This window comes from Sphaerodactylus townsendi, linkage group LG01 (assembly GCF_021028975.2).
Source record: "Sphaerodactylus townsendi isolate TG3544 linkage group LG01, MPM_Stown_v2.3, whole genome shotgun sequence".
NCBI classification, from domain to species: domain Eukaryota; kingdom Metazoa; phylum Chordata; class Lepidosauria; order Squamata; family Sphaerodactylidae; genus Sphaerodactylus; species Sphaerodactylus townsendi.
In genome coordinates, this window is record NC_059425.1 from 135,579,193 (window position 1) to 135,596,894 (window position 17,702).

The 17,702-nt window shown below is 41.9% G+C and overlaps 1 protein-coding gene across 2 annotated transcripts in view; it reads right to left on the reverse strand.

Moving 5' to 3' along the window:
* Window positions 1–13,705: 13,705 nt before the first annotated feature.
* HTR1E (5-hydroxytryptamine receptor 1E) overlaps window positions 13,706–17,702 on the reverse strand; it is a 34,879-nt gene continuing 30,882 nt past the window's right edge. For both annotated transcript variants that reach the window (XM_048508400.1, XM_048508410.1), the window contains exon 2: window positions 13,706–15,006. In XM_048508400.1, coding sequence (XP_048364357.1) covers window positions 13,748–14,842 — 1,095 coding nt within the window. In that variant the 5' untranslated portion in view covers window positions 14,843–15,006 and the 3' untranslated portion in view covers window positions 13,706–13,747. The remainder of the gene's footprint in view (window positions 15,007–17,702) is intronic.

Here is a 17,702-nt window from a genome sequence, read left to right on the forward strand (position 1 = left end):
TTGAATCCTTTCTTTTAAAAAGATTATAGCCTTTTATGCATGCCCTATTTACTCTGCAGTTGTTTGCCTCGCTGTGGGGTTTCCTGTTCTCACCCTTCATCTCCAGCCAAGTCAATCAGCCATTCCTGCTCCTCCCTGCCCATGAACTGTTTCTGTTTTTCTGTACAGCTGAGGGATTGGAGGGGGGCCATGAAGGCTGGGAGCGAAATCCTGCAAAACTGGCTGAGGAGAATTGGGTGAGGGTGGGGGTGTTGGGGATGTGAGGCAGGTGAGAGAAAACCTGCCCTCCCCCCCTAGTTTAGGTAGACCATTCAAACAAACAACAAACCCCCAGCCCCAGCCCTTTTGATTGTTCTGAAGACTGGGAAGAGATACTGTGGTGTGAGCGGGTGGAGGAGCCAGAAAACCTGAAGGAAGCTTAACCTGTTGTGTTCTGCAAAACAACTGGAAGAATCATACTTAACAGTGCTTAGGAACTGCAGGGCTTCTCAGATCTGTGGTGGGGTGAGTGCTGGATTGGCAGAAGAGTATGCATTAGTAAAAATCAAACCTGCAAGGAATGCTTGCTGAGAGCGAAGGAGACCACACACACATAAATGGCCTACCAGTGCAGTCCTAATAATACCACCCTTCTAAACCCATCGAAGTCAATAGGCTGAGAAGGATGGACCTTTCCTTAGGACTGCACTGTATTATACTAGGATTTGTGAATCTTTTCTCCTCTTTTGTCTAAGGGTCAAAGGATAACACTTCAATAAGATTAATTCTTATTCCAAAGAAAACATCAATCAAAAGGAAACTAATATTTTTAGATTTCTCTTGGCTTAATTTTGAAAATACGGTTCATGTTTAACCTTTCTGAAAACATTTTTCCTTTTCAACAGAAACACGAAACATCCCTGATGAACCAGGCTGTCTGAAAGTTCACACCATATTATAGGAATTGAGTAGAGCAGGGAGTTTGTGCTGAAATGCCCATAAAATGCCTAAATCTCACCCTGAGCATGACTGTCCAGCTAATGGATAATACATATGCATCTGCACATACACACACAGAGAGAGAATATTCCTAACATTTAAATTAAAGGATGGAGTCTGAGATAGGGCAAAGTGTGCACAGTAGAGAGTTACAGGCCATGCCTCCTTTCACTCATTCACCCATTCAGCTACGAACCTCATATTTATGGCTGGGATCTGTATGCATTCTGGGTGGGCATGAACAACTAATGTTAGTATATCCATGAAGATGGCTTTATACAATAAAAGCAATAGTTCTCAGACTTTGGATCAGGGCCCAGAAGTGGGTTGCTGTGGGTCTGGAGGCAGGATGGAGGTGGAAGAGCCGGGTAGGGTAGGAGAGGAAGGCCTGTGAGGCTTGATGAGTATGACAGATTCGAGATCTGCCTAGGCACCAACTAGCCAAGAAATAAAGACTGCTGCTCAATAATGCTATATACTTATTAATACTAAACATGAAAAATACATTATAATTGTGCTCACTACTTCATTTATGGCCCTACCTTTCTCTTCAATTGAGACTCAAGGAAGCTTACAGCATTCTCTTCCATTTTATTGTCACAACAACAACCCTTTGACTCATGGGCTTTGAGATAAGTTAAGCTGAGAGTGTGACTGGCCCAATGTTGGCCAGCAAGCTTCCACAGCAGAGACGGGATTCAAATGTGGCTCTCCCAGAACCTACTCTGTAACTGCTATACCCTGCTAACTTTCTCACTGTTCCACTATTCCTCCATTCTCTCCCCAGTAAATCTGGAAATAGGTTCCAGTTCAAAAAGTCTGAGGTCTACTGTGATAGGTCTCTGCTCATCTTATAGTTTTAGACCACCATTTTATGGTGAAACAGATTACAGATTCCAATTGCACTGAAACATGAAAGAAAATGGAGTATTTATTTATTCGCCTTTCTCGCAGGGATTCAAGACAGATTTTCAATCAACAAAATGGGACGTTCAATAAACAATAGCAATAGGATTAGGATTTTCGAAATCTAGAACCAGCCAGAAATCTAAAAGAGAAAACTTTGTAAACTATTTTGTACAGTGCATGCTTACTACATGTGCAGAAAAGCCCTCTGGAATAATTCAGTTTTGCATAGTTTGAGAAAGTCAGGAGAGTTGGAGCCAGGAAGTATACCAGGCCTTTCTTCTGGTGTACTTCTTCTGACATACAGATCAGAACATAGTTTCAGTGTTATATCAGCAAAACCATAGCAAAGTATCACAGCTAGTTGTCTGTTCCTGAGTCAATAAAAGCTCAGTTTTAGGCATCAGCAGAAGCTGAGCTACCTTGAACAATTGGGATGGATGTGAACTAGTTGATGCTACAGTAACAGAAAAGAAACATCTCTTTGCTGAGGCCACCACTGCCTCACAAGTCATACAATAAGTTCTACAACATGATCTGTCCATTTCAGTACTCTTTCTCCAGCATTGGCATTCTACATAACTCCCAATCTTTGTCCAGCTTTGTGGTAAAGGGTTAGGTTTCTTCCCAAAAGCAGGAGAGGTCATCGAGGGCAACAAAGTTGATAGCTTCAAGAAGCTTTATGTTCCATACTTCCACTTCAGTCTCAATATAGCAAGTGATTGTATTCCTAAAATCCCCCAGATCATTCTAGAATCCATTAGAAATCATGAGCCTTCATGGGTGGACTGTTTTAACTAGACCTCACCTCACACAGGATGATGGAGCCACATTCACCTTGACTTTGAGTAGGTAGTGGTCAGGCCATGGTTTAGGGTGAATCTGTAGCCCTGAAGCCAAACCTTTCCTGAAAGGCCCAGTGCAATAGATTGCCCAGGATGTATAAAATCCTGGGCTGATCTCAGCAAGGTATTATTGGCACGAATACTGATGTCTCCCAGAACAGTTTAGGAGTCTCCAACACCAGATCCAACAGATAAAGGTACCAAAGGAGGTTTTTTATTACTGTTATTTTCAACAAATCACGACACTAAGGAAAGTCAACATAGTTCCTTTTTTCTTGCGTGCACGAGTCTTGCATATTATGAGGATGCATTTAGTTTTTGAACCAAACCTTGTCAGAATGTTCTTGCAGCATTTTAACTCTACAGCTTCCCTAAATGGAAATAGACACAGTTCTCAAATGTTTACATTAGAGGTGATGTGTATGGATATTCTACTTTGCAAATCAATGCCATACCCCCTCTATAGCTTGTGATTATGGCCTTCCAAGACATGGAATGAACTTTGATTGTGGAAAAGCCTTAAAACGATATACATGCAATAACAACAAATGGTAGCAATGGTAAGATGCTATTTGTTGTCCTCTCTGTTTGGGACAGCAGTTTGATTTTTCAAAAATCCTCAGTTGTAGCCTATTCTCAAGGCACTATGCAGATAATAGCTTGCATTTGGCCAAGATATGCTACAGGATGATTTCAAAGGACCACTCTGATCTCTCGTTCCAGGTATTGCAGCTTGAGGATTCCAACAAAGGCTAAGATACAGTACCTTCTTTCCAGTTGGGATTCTCTATGGCAGTTGTAGAAGCAGATATAAGTGTGCAGAAAATGGTTGGGTTGGAGATCTCCCAAAATTATAAGTCATCTCCAGATTACATCAATCAGTTCCCCTGGAGGAAATGGCAGCTCTGAAGGATAGACTTGATGGCATTGTTCTCCGTTGAGGTCCCTCCCCTTCCCAAACTCTGTCATCCCTGGCTCCACCCAGAAATCTCCAGGAAACTCCCACCCCAGAGTTGGCAACCCTAGAGTATGGGATTCTCTGATGCTCGGCTCTTCTGCTGATGCAACAGTCAATATCTTTCAAGGAAATGAAAAGTGTGTAATGGTAGTGAATGACCGTGCCCTCCCACAACTGCTAAAGAGGGATGTACCGGTAAGTAGAAAGAAGATATAGGATCTAAGCCATTGCACTGGGAGGGTTGTAACCTACCAATGTGTGCTTGACCCTTGCCTATTTTTGCTAATAATCTCAAACTGGGGGAGTATTACCAAGTTAGTTCCAGGAACTACTAGATACTGGCAAGATATTCAGATTTCCCTCTATGCAATACACAGAAATATATCACTGCCCCTGCTCCTTATTTAACTTATCTGGATAACAAAGATCTAAGGAGAGCTTTTACTCTTGCAAGAAGTGCACGTTTACCTTCTGCTGTCTTAGAAGGGAAATATCAAAAGATACCTTATGCTGCAAGGTTTAATTCTTGCTCTCTGAAGTATGTAGAAACTATAGAGCATATGTTATTAAAGTGTCCCCTTTATGAGGAGGCAAGGAAAAAATGCCTGTCACATCTACTACACAAAATGACATATTGTTCTGATAAAGTTTGTTGTGAAAAACTATTACAAGATAAGGAGAATATTACTAAATGGGTAGCAAAATTCTGTCTATTCATTATGAAAAAGAAAAAATGATCTGAATATGGTATCCCCCTTAGATATTTTTATTTTGTTTAGTATTCTTATGCTGTTTGGTGGGTTTACAAAGTATAATGATGGATAGATGGATAGTGCTGGAATGCGGGAGAGAGATCTGCATTCTTGTTTTTGTTTGTAGATATTTTGGAGTTTTGTAATGTATCTGGTCATTGACTGTAAATAAAGTCTTCTTCTTCTACTAGATACTGCACTCAGAAAAGGAGTGATCCCAGCTCACTGAAAGGCAGAGTCCATTAAGCTTCTTTTTTAAAAAAAATCTTCTAAACTATTTTTTCCAACTGTTGGCTGGTATAAAATCTCTCCTTTTTGAAGCATGGTTATAGGCCACTTGGTGGCAGCACAGTTCCAGACATTCTTGGATTATACTGATTATCTATACCTGGCCTTTCCCACACTAGTTGTTTACAACATACCTAGCCACCAAATGCTAGGGTTTTTTCTCCTTTAATTCCACATGTTTTTCTCCATTTGGATCTGGAAATGTTCCCCTTCATTTTTTCCTCTGTTGTTTTCCTGAGCACTTTTACCACAATGTTTTGTCTCTGAGCCAGCACCCCTTGAGTGTGTAGTCTGTTGAAATGGTCTTTATTTCTGTACTCCACCAAACACCTGTTCCTTCAGGTAACAGTGCCTTTCCCAGTAGTTTTTTTTGGAGGGGGCTTCCATTTTTTGTAAATACCTGACTCTTACTCATGACCTATATTACTGCCCAGCTTCTCCTTCAGCATTTCCCCCTCTTTCTTCCTCTGTTTTCAAAAGGAATAAGGATTTTAAAAGTATTTTTCTCTTTTCCATATTGAACTAGCAATATAATGTTGAGACAATGGTGTACCGGGCCTAAATGGCACCCAGGGGCATGACCACCTCCCCACCCGTGCCCCCGCCTGGATCCCTCACCCCACTTACGGGAGCCAACAGGGAGGCCAGGGGAGGGCAGGGATCGAAGGCAGCTCAGACGGACGTCGTGTGGCAGCCCGCTGCCAAGCCCCGCCCATCCTGCAGGCCGGCTCCTGCCCTCCCCAGGCCGGCTCCTGCCCTTCCTGCAGGGAAGCCAGGATGGTGGGGTGCTGCCACTGCTGAGCCCCGCCTGCTGCCCTCCCTGCAGACAGGCTTCTGCCCTCCCCAAGAAACCCCCACATGCGCCCGGGGCATGGGATACCCAATGTCCCCACTGTGTTGAGGCAGAGATACATGCTAACCTGGTTGATTAGATCAGCTTTGTCAATTTCATATTGAAATTCAGATATAACATTAGGGCAAAGAGCAATTTTGAAGCTGGTGGTGATTGAAAAGAGTATGGTAATGGTATGGTAATTTAATTTCTATATCGCCTGTAGTAGAAGTACTAGAAGTAACCACTGCATGTAATTGGGGACCACTGCAGTAATGACTGTGGGTTTATGGGTCCAATTTGGCCGAACAAATTGAGTTCTTTGTGTGTGGAGGGGGCTATGAGTTTGTTCCTAATGGTGCCTGCTCCAGGAATTGTTTTGTCATCCACTTTGGGTTGGTAGTTTTCAACAGTAGAAATGGAGGCTGAGACATTTTGCTGCTTCAAAATGTAACTGTGTAGTAACACCAGAGCGTCTGTGCAAAAGAAAACAAGGGGGGGGGGGGAAGAGTTGGTCTTCTACATTATGGGTGACATCCCATCATCATCAGGAATAATGCATTTTCAGCAGTAGCATGTGGAGTAAATGCAACTGAAGAACCTAAGGGGACCCCCCCCCCCCCAAATGACTACTGAAACAGAAAATGTTTCCAAGGCATAAGGTTTGATCACTGGGAAAATCTGTGGGAAGCTGTACATGTGGAAAAGGCCCTCATTGGGCCCATTTGGAACTGAAACCACCTTAGGTACTCTTGTGGCAAACTTCACCATAGGGAGGACAAAGGGGACACAGTTACAGTAATTCTCCTAGATCTCTTACCAGCTGATTTGGTTTTGGTTATAATCTTTAAGGGCCTGAGCGGGTTGGGACCATCATATCTGCGAAGCTACATTACCCCATATCGCCCACAGAGGGTGCTGTGGTGAAAAGACAAAAATCACTGAGCCTTTCCTGGGACTCCTTGCTCATGCTCACTGCCAATGAGATTTATCTTCAACTTAAAAACAAATTATTTGAGCAGAAATATCATTATCTTCTCAGCAAGGCACAGAGTTCCTGTTCACCCTTGCACTTTGGGATTTTCCCCTGAAAGTTCTGTGTTGCCCATTATCTGAACCAACTCCTTAACTATACACTCAGATGGACATTTTCAAGAGCAAGATGCAATTCCTTTCTATCGTCACTACTTCAAGGCCGGTTCTCAAACATTCCTCAGCATGAGAGATACTGCTCTTTCTGTTCTTCTTATATTGACTCCTGTGATCACATCTTGCTCTTCTGCCTGAAATACAACAGTTTTAGGCCCAACTTCTCTGCCTTAACCTTGGTAGGCTTCTCGGATCTTTCCATCAACGCAAAGATTACTCTTTTGCTCAGCAATCCTGAGGCTGAAATAACAATAGCCAAATTTTTACTCCGTGTTATGAAATAGGTATCCTTGGCTTCTGTTCACATCACCTTTACTGTTTTTTTTTTACTGGATTTACTTTTCTATTCTGTCCCTTTGTTGCATATGCCTAATAAAGGTCTCTGAATTCTGAACAGACAAAAAGCACCTGGTAGTCCCTGGTCCAGGGACATTCATTTGGTCTCAGACAGAGCCAGGGCCTTTTCTGCCCTGACTCTGACCTGGTAGAACTCTGTCTGCTAATACCAAAGCCCTGCAGGATCTTAAACAGTTCTGGAAGGCTGGTAGGATGGATATGTTACTCAAGACCTGTGGTTAAGGCCTCTCGTGCATCCCGATGCCATCACCAGCCTCCACACAAGGACCAACACAATCCCAACACAGTAGCATCTTGTGTGATCCTCCTCCTTGTGTGATCTTGTGTGATCCTCCTCCTAAACCTACCTGTGCCTGGACACTTTAATACGGTTCATATTCCCAAACTGGACTGAAGGAGTTTTTTAGTTGTTTGCCATTTTATATTTTATGCAATATTTTATTGATGATTTGTATAATTATAACCTTTTATGTATACGTATATTGCTTTAAACATGCTGTATGCCTCCCTGAGCCCGAAGTCGATGGGGTAGGGTGGGATATAAATCAAATGAATGAATGAATGAATGAATGAATGAATGAATGAATGAATGAATGAATGAATGAATGAATGAATGAATGAATTTAGTTCTTCAGTCTACAGGCTATATGTCTGAATCCATTTGGGAGTCTTTGAGGCTAAGTATAGAATGCCGAGGCTAGGTATAGAATGCCGAGTGCAGTTTCTATGGTATTGCTACTGGAGAACAGCAATCATGCCCATTTCATTTCTATCACATCTGTTTCTCTTACATAACCAAACAAAGCATCTTACAATATTTGACAGTCCTGACTGATTGATGTTTGCTGGACTGATCTGTAGCACATGCAAAACGAGTTGGCCTGTACACATTGATGCAGTTGTAGAATGGACATTGTTAGCACTGATCAGCGTGTCTTTCACTGCAATCCTAAGCAGTTTCCCTGTCTTTCATGGAAGTCAATGCAGCTAGAAGGGGATAACTATGCCTAGGACTATGCTGTTCATGTAGCTGTTACCTAGAAACAGCATGACATATAAACTATTCTGTGAGTAGAAATTTGCTCATGAAATAAGTTCATTGTGCTGGGGTCTTTTTGTTGTCACATTTACATCCTATATAATCTCCAAGGAATTCAAAGCAGTATTGTAGTCTCCTGCCGTGAGGCAGGACCAATGAGAGTTAATGATTTTATATGACCTTTGAATCCTCCCCCATGTTCTATTTTACAGTGCAGTCCTAACAGCACTTACCTGGGAGTAAACCCCATTGAACAGGCCCGAGTAGGATTCAGAGTAGACCGGCTTAAGATGTCATTGTTAGTTCCTTACATGTGAAAAGTGGATAAATGATAAAAGCAGTATTTTAAGAACTGCTTGGTGATTTTATCAGGAACCTGCACCTTTTATTTGTTGGTTGAGATCTCCATGTTCAGTTCCCTCAACTGCCTCTGTGCCGAGCCTAGCCAAGGAAGATGGTACCTCAGTGTTCCCTTTTCTACCAACAGTTTCTGACTCATAGCAGCAATGTTAAGCCATTTGAGCAAGGAAATGTATCTGGTTTCAAGAAATTCAGTGTTTTCGGTGGTGTGGTTTTCCACTCTGACCTGAGGACATTTTCTATCCTTAATCTGAAGTCTAGCTCAGACCAGTATCACTCAGGTGGATTATGCACAGCAGACATTATAAAGCAATCTGTTTTCCTTTTTCCCATTCACATGTGTGCCCTTCACCCATTCAGGCAGCAATTGGAGCCTATGGAAACAATCTCGGTTGCTTTCGCACCTTTCCACGGAGACGCTTCTCTCTTTTAAATTTTTCCCCTGCAACACATGCATAGCAACACAGGCATAAAGAAATTAACCCCTGCAGCCATGCTGATCATCCCAGAATACTATCGGCTGTACCTGTGTAGCTGCGCATGTGCAACACACAAAAGAAAAGAAAAAAGGACCTTCCTGCAACGCTTAGGCAATAATGAACATGTTGCTGTAGATTGGTTATATTTGCTACCACGAGGAGAAAATGTGCTTGGGAACTTTGTACCCTGTTGGGCACTCGGAGAATCTGCCCAGAACCTGCTGGGTGACCTGCACAGAATGGCAAGGGGGCAATTCTCCCTGACAGTGGATGGCATGGAACTTAAAGTGAGCAGGTGGAAGGGGGGGGGAATGTCTCCCCCCTGTTGTGTTCACGTGGGAGCGCCTCCAGCCCAGGATCATGCAAAAGGAATGCTGGTTTAGCAATCTTCAAAAATCCCAGGTTGAGGAGAATAAAATGGGCCAAAAATGTCTTGGGAATGGGACCTTTGTGAAGTCCACCCCCCCCCCAACAGTTTATATAATGTTCTACACCCACTATACTTGACCTGCACAGAATCTACCTTAGAGTATTTGTTGTTCTGTGTATACAGAACTTCCTTGGCAACAGCTACTGGGAATGATACTCAGTCATGTGAAATTAGCCAGCTTGAAAGAGAAACTCTTTGTGCCCCGGTCTTAATGGCTGTGAATGGCAAAGGAGGTATTGATTCTCTCTTTAATTGTTGTCAGTAGAACATGGTAACTGAGTGAATCATGGCTTGTTTTGATTAACTGAATATGGCCCGTGTTTATTGTCAGTAGCTTTAGCGCACTTGAGGCAGCATCAATAAACACCCCTGTCTTAACAAATGATTGGTATTTGTCTTAGGCTAATAGCTTGTTTCCACACAGAATCAAGAGGAACACATTTTTTCCATGTTTGCTTTTGTTTAAAAATGAATCTGTATGTTCATCCTTAAAAAAAACAACACTTAAGTTCCTCATTACATCCCCCAAAGATAAGGTCCAAGAAGATTGCCAGTTATGTTATTGGCCTCCATATCTCCACAGGCTTGTTATGGTCTTTTAATTATTAAAAAGCAAAGGAAGTTTCTGTGATGATGATCTGTTATTAGAATTCGTTCTCTTTTTCCTTCTAGCTAGCTTCTGTCTCCTGTTGGGATTCTGGCTCTATTATCACTATTTCTTCTGTGCTGTGGGGTTGTTTCTCAGTCCAGAAGAGGTGAGCCAAGGAAGCAATATGATTCCTTCCTTTACTGAAGTACCAGAGTGATGTCTTCCTAGTGAGGACCAGCTATGTTCACCTGAAGAAGCAGACCCTGACCATTTCCACACAGATCCCCCAAAAAATCTGCAAAACAATTGCAAAATGTTTTCTATCTCCCCGCTCCTTTGTCTGCACTCACCCCCTTAAAATGATTCCTGGCTACTATTTTGTGTTCATTCTGAGTTTGGTTTCTTTCTTTCTTTCTTTTTTTACAGATCTGTAGATCCAAGCCTACAAAGCTTCAAAGTCTTGTGCTGTGATTCTCCATGGGTCATGTCTTCAAAACTATAGAAACACGCCCTGCGCCCCCAAATAAGAAAACTGACATAAATGCAGCATAAGATGGGTAGTGTGAGCTCAGAAAATTGTGCCGACAAGGAAGTCCAGTACTGCAAAGCAGCGCAGGAAATGTTTTAGAATCCACACAGCCAGTGAAAACTCTTCCACAAAAGAAACACTTCCAGAAAACTGTTTCCAGAAAATAATCGCTAAAGAAAAGCATTCATTTAAAATGTTTTCAGGCTGAAAATAAAACATTTTTTTGGGGAAAAATTTGCGGAACTCTACAGTAGAAATGTTGAATTCCTGGCCTCAAAACATTTTATTTTGGTTGTACAGAAAGGGCCATTGTGAAAGGTTGTGGTGCAACAAAAGCTTGTCAAACTTTAAGGTTGCAGTTCTATGCCCACTTGCTTGGGAGTGAGCACCATTGAAGAAAAGCGGGGATCACTTCTGACTAAAAAAGGCTGCATTGCAAGTTGCCACTGTTTTGCTGCAACACATAACTAATAGCATTGCCAACTGGCCAGGAGAGAAATGCCCAGACCTTCCATTAGAGTGCTGAAGTAAGGAAATTGGCAGATGAAAATGTTCATGACATGTGAGTAGATAACATCATGGTATTGGCTGCAGATTGAATGGCTATTAACAGGATAGTTAGAGGGGCCATTTTAAAGTTGGCAACTCTAAAAGCCACCACTCTGGGATTATTGTGCAGCATGGTCACCATGTTGCTTTGTGAAGACAAAACGGGTTGACAAATGGCTTGGAGGAAAAAAAAGTTCTAACCCTTTAATAGAGGATTAATATGTGGAAATGGGAGAGTGAAGCTTGTCATGGCCTGGAGGTAAATCAAAATCCAACCAGACTCTGTTGAAGGGATGGGACATTCTCCCCCTTCCAAGCAGTTGGGAACCTTGTGGAGATTTACTCTGGAATCTGTCATTGAACTGAGAGGAGGGCTGTATCCTGACTGAATACGAATGGCTTGTTCGGCTCTTGCAACTTCAACAGTAGCTGTAAAAGCCAGGAGATAAAGCTTTTGGTAGCAGGAACGTTAGCGTTATTGTATTTTCTTGTTTGGCAAACAAGCAGGAGCAGGTGCCAATAAAAGACTTGGCAGTGCTAGTTAACATAGAACATGAAGGAATCAGATCCTGATGCCTTTTGAAGTAAACCCCTGCCCAGGCTTTATTTCCAAGTCCATATAACACCAGCTAAAAGGTACGGTTGAGAGGCAGTGGTTGCAGATGCTTTACATACAAGATATTTGTCAGGGAGGAAACTAGATGCCTACTGGCAGAGGCTCCGTTCCCATTCTTATAATGTGAAATGGGCTTGCAAATGTTTTATACGTTTGATGAAAGGTAATGTTTGAGGAACATCAGCTTATAGAACACCAAATGTATTTGTAGGTTACACATAACCTGCACATAATGCCTTAAGACAATGCTTCTGTTCTGGAGATTTTTCATTTTCCCACCAGCCGAATGGCAATATTGCTGGGTGGTGGACGGGGGGCACGGGGGAAGGAAATCCAAGTACTTTCACACAGCTGAACAGGCAAATGAAGTTTGGAATGACACCTTCAGTGTAATTACATGAGCATTCTGTATGCCTATTGGATATGCCAACGATATCACAAATAATGAGAAATGGTCCATCCAAAGGTTACACCATGTGGTAACCCTAGCACCAATGCAAACCTGTGAACAGAGGACTGGGGTTACACACAAACCTCAGTAGTATGAAGGCAAAGTACAGAGAAATCTCACCTGAACTTCATTCTACGAACTTTGCCTTGACTCTCACTGTGTTGAGCGCTTCAGGTATTTGCATTCACATCCGTCGATTTTTGCTCTTGAGCCTTGTCTCTGCAAAGCCTGAGCACTTCACATGTTATGTTCCAAGGCATACATCATCCAGACTTAAAAAGGGGAGGTCAGCAACACATTTATCTCCATTGGCAGACATTATTATCTCTGGATTAGACATGACAGGGTTACTTGGAAACAAATCGCATCAAATGTGTTTGTAGCATGTTTTTAATTGAACATCTGGGAAAAACTCTCAGGGGTTATAGACAAATGGCATCTGGAATGGCTATTTTTAATCATTACTTCAGACTTGGAACAGTCAGGAGATGACATGCATCTTCATCAGTTGCTGTCATGCTTTTCTGAAAGTGTGACTTTGTGCTTAGCTGATGTTTTAATCAGGCAGTCACAAGCCATCTGGCAAAGAATCAACATTTTCTTAGTTTTAATTATGCAGAGCCTTAGGCCTGATGCTAATTAGCAGTTGGAGCAGAGGCAGCAATGCCAGAGAAGGAGCGATCAAAGACCATGTTGCTACTGAACATTAAGGCTTACGTAGCAATCGCTGAAGCTTTTGGCACAGATATGAAAACAGCTGTGAAAATCAATTAGCACCCACTGGCATATCTCACAGTAAAGGCAGATCAAAATAATCGAGTAGTATATATAAATTCCATAATTCTGCATGAGAAGTGTCATTTCAGTGTTCCAGAGGCTCTCTGGAGTGATTTGCAATTGGGCTTTAAAATCATCAAACATCGTCTCCATGGTCCTAACATATTGTGTGGTGTGCACATCTGTCTGTCTATAGTTTTATAAAAAATACAGGGCATGCTCTCCCACAATCACTGCTTGTTTTGTGTGAGGGTGTGCACCCTTGGGATCTATGGATTCCTCAGCAGATTCCTCTTTCCTACTTCCCCGTTCTTGCCTGACCTTCAAGCCCATGCTAGGACGTGTATAAAGAGCCAGCATTTACTATTTATTATGTGCACACTTCCCATGTACTGATAATTTACTTTAGACAGGGATAACTTCCAGGCAGTAGCTTTTGAAGGAGAGAGGTGGGTGGAGCAGTATACAGAATGGAGACATGTACTAGCCTCCCGCTGGAAATAATATCCTAATGCATGGCTGCATATAGGCCAGTTGGAAGTGGGGGAAAGAACTTTATTGGGATGGATTGAGACCCATGATTTGTGAGAAGCTGCTGAAGATAGTTTATGATGCCCTCACTCTTGCTTTTTAAAAAGAAAGATCCTGTGTAATAAAACGTATTTGAAATTCATGGCATAGAAACTCATTTACGCATTGAACAAAGTGGTAGAAAATGGTAGGACAAATGCACAGGTAAAAGACAAGCAAGACAAAGCCCCTTTTTAATACTGTTACCTTTTTTTAAAAAAGAAGAGTTGCTGGGCTGAATTTTTTTTCATTTTTAAGGCCAATAAGTCACACTATCAGTTTCCAGAGCTGTTTTAAGAGTGTTCCCAACACTTAATGAGCTTTTTAAACGCAAGTTTAAAATCTTCATTGAAACTAGTGTACAGCAGAGGATTTATCAAAGAATTCACATAACCAAGCCATGTCAAGAAGTGAGCCAGTTCTGCAGATACAGTAAAAAATCCAACACCCACTATGAGCTCCTTAATGAAAAATGGCAACCAAGACAAAATGAATGCACTTAAAATTAGGCCAAGAATGCGTGCAGCCTTTCGTTCTCGTACACTGGAGATCTGTTGGCGATCCTCCGCCAAATCGAGGTCATTGTCTGAGGTGGGAGTCCTCACTGAAGTGTGCATTCGGTCAAATTCTGTGGTGGGATCAGAGGTGGAGAAGTCTGACACACAGAACGTCTGCGTGAGCTTGCAGCTGGCAAAAGAGTTTTGGCTGTCTGTGCTCCTGCTGCTGAGGTGCCGGCTTGATCCACGTTTTTGGTAAAGGCTCTTTGCAGCATGATAAATTCTGTAGTAGAGAATCAGTATGAGCGTCAAAGGGATGTAAAATGCTCCAAATGTAGAGTAAATGGTATAGATAACATGGCTGTGTTGGATCTGGCAATCAGTGGAATTGCTGTAAGTGTGCTGGTTTCTCCAAAACAAAGGAGGCATGGAAATGAAAACTGAGATAGTCCACACAATGATGATCATGACGACAGCTCTCTTTGCAGTTCTTTTCCGGGCATATTTAATAGCATCAGTGATTGCCCAGTATCTATCAAGCGCAATGACACAAAGGTGAAGTATTGAGCATGTGCAGCAGGTCATGTCGATACTCAGCCAAATTTCACAGAGGAAATGGCCCAAAGTCCACTTTTCCATTATGATGTATGTAATACTCAAGGGCATGACCAAAATGGCAACAAGTAAGTCTGTAACAGCCAGGGAGCATATTAAATAGTTTGCCGGCTGGTGGAGCTTTTTCGTTGTGCAAATTGCTGAAATGACCGAAGAATTCAGCAGCATTGTTAAGATGGTGATTATGGACAGAGTCAGGGTGATTAGTATGTTTTCAGTCACTGTTTTGGATGCAAAAGTCATATTGGCTTCCGAGGTGAAATTTGTGTGATTCATCTCGTCCAGTGTACCACAAAGAAGCTGTTGTCTTCCTGGAGTTCAGAGTATCAAATTTAAAATTCCTCCATTCAAGAAGATCATTAGGGTATTTCAAGCCCAGAAATAGTTGCAACCCATCTTTTCCAGATGTAGTTTCTTTTTCTCTCTTGTCTGACGTTTTCCTGGATGGTTTAAAAAGAGTCAGTTAATAAGGTACCTTACATTTTGGTTCTTTACAAAGATTTGCTCCAAAGCACATGCAGCTTGCATTATTTGCCTAACTGCCACTAGAATCTCTATGTGACTCACTACATTATGTCCCTGGTATCTATTCTACTGGGCAGGCTCTACAAGCTTGGCAATATTGTCACTGCAGTCAATAAGTGATGCCACTTCACAGCTATACCATACAATGGGAAGTCTGTTAACACTTGCATACAATTTTCAGCTTTTGACCATCATGAGCAGGCATGAATGTACTGCAATTCACAGTTGTTTAGCTCACCTTCCAATGACCTTGTTATGATGCAGATTGAATTAACCTATGGCACAATACAAGATGATTAGCATTGGAGAAATATTTGCAGCATGGCAAACCTGTGCATCTGTTCCAAGGGCAGCAATGGCTGGTTCTGTATTGGCCAAAGTGTAACATGCTCATACAAGATATGCCATGTGTTAGGACTCAATCCAGGTCTATTTCATGATACCTGTCGTGGTCAGTAACCTGACAGTATTTGCCTGATGTGTCTCAACTTCTTTGAACATGTCTACATGTTCTAACAATTTACACTGTTCTTTTCCTGATCAACAGTATAGTATTCAAAAAGCAATTAAAAAGAACTTCCTACATCTAACCCAGACATTCTCAAACTGTGTGCTGGGCTGCGCACACAATTGGACTGTGAGAAAATCAGTACTGTTTCACAAGATATTAAAACCTAATGTCAGCCTAATGCGTACACCAGACAGGATGCCACCTATTGTGACCCTGAATGATTTACAGCTCTGGCTTTATTAATATTATTATTATTATTTGCAGTGCAATGTTCTGAGGGCATAGGAGCTGTGTGGGGGTTCCAAGATGTGAAGATTAATAAGGAAAGAGACATCTGAGTTAATGAAATGTCAGCGTTCTTTCTCAGAAGTTCACAGACTATCCCCCAATGTTTTACTTAACCAGCTTGATAAATGGATACGTAGTATGGATAGTAGCCATGCACTTCTAAAAAACTGAAACTCTAGGTCCTCTTATGGTGGCAGCCATACCACAGTGGGATACAAGTACTGTTAGTGGTCAGACACTATGATGATCCTTAGAGGCAGTTATGAGGACGACACTCCTCCATGTACATTTAGAGTAAGATTTGGTTCAAAATAGCTCCAGTAAGGACAAAATGGACTCCAGGCAGAAGACAGCTTGCATCCAGGAGGGCTGACTTAAACACTAACCTTGTAGAGCAATAGGTCTTCTACCAGAAGTGACTAATCTCATCAGACTGATGATATCTTCCCACCCTGGAAATTACTCCCTGAATGCAGCTATTACATATGCATGCACCCAGACAACACCCATCTCTCTACAGAGAAGACCATCAATATGTTGCCTCACCTGAAAACCTTCTCCTAAGGAATTGGTTTCACACCCAATGGCCTAATGCTTCTTTTTGTTAAGACCGGAGCCCAACATTCAGAGGTCTCTGGGCACACCGAAAATCTCATCAAAACTATTTTCCTCATGAGGGCCGCTCATCGTTGATGTCTCAGAACACATCTCACCCTATACAGATAGGTAGCAACTGCCCTATGTATGTGATGGGTTCTATCTTCGCACCTGACGTCACACTCCTTCTTGAGCTAATATGCACTGACCAAGCATTGCGCTCTGCTCCTTGATGTTCTAGATAGGTAACATATCACCAAACCGATCCCCTCTCTGTAGCCCTCACTCCACTTTTATTTCCTTAGGCTCTTTGTTTGAAACACTTTTGTTGGTTGTGAATCTTTTAATTTTAATTTAAAAAATCCCTTTTCAATATTCATAGTTCTTCTTGATTTTGCTAATCTCTTAAGAAGGATCCCAGTATATAGTGGGTCTAATCTCTCAAGAAGGATCCCAGTATATAGTGGGTTTAATCTCTCAAGAAGGATCCCAGTATATAGTGGGTCTAATCTCTTAAGAAGGATCCCAGTATATAGTGGGTCTAATCTCTTAAGAAGGATCCCAGTATATAGTGGGTCTAATCTCTTAAGAAGGATCCCAGAATATAGTGGGTCTAATCTCTTAAGAAGGATCCCAGAATATAGTGGTGAAGAATCCCATTGTTGTCCACCTCTAAGCTTCCTTCTATTCTCTAATCCCACAAATTAATTGTTAGAAGGCAGCCCACCACTTCAGATAACAGTACTTTGGTATTTGAAATAATTTTTTTTGAGATAGTAGCATCATGTTAAACTCTTGCAGAATACTGCATTGTAGGGCTGTTACAGTACAATTGTATTCTGAATGACTCCAATCTAAGACCACTGAAATCAGTGGGTTTAAACTGGAGTAACTGCATAGGACTGCATTATTAACTGACTGGACTCCCCCCCCGCCCCCGCTCGCATGCTGGAAGACTGCTTTGTTAAGACCGTAAGGTAGCAGCTGGGTTGTTACGGATAGTAATGGGTTGCAAAATGAACAGGTACTTGTACACTTGCAGTTCCTTTTCATTTTCTTTATGGCTTGAGCTTTGGCAGCCTATTGAGCTGTACAAAAAATGAACTTGAGATGTAGAGAGTGTTATTTATGGTTTATACTCTCACAGAGTACGCAGTGAGGATTCAAAAACAAAGAAAAAGAAAGGAAAGGCAGGGAGAGTAAAAAGTCTTTTAA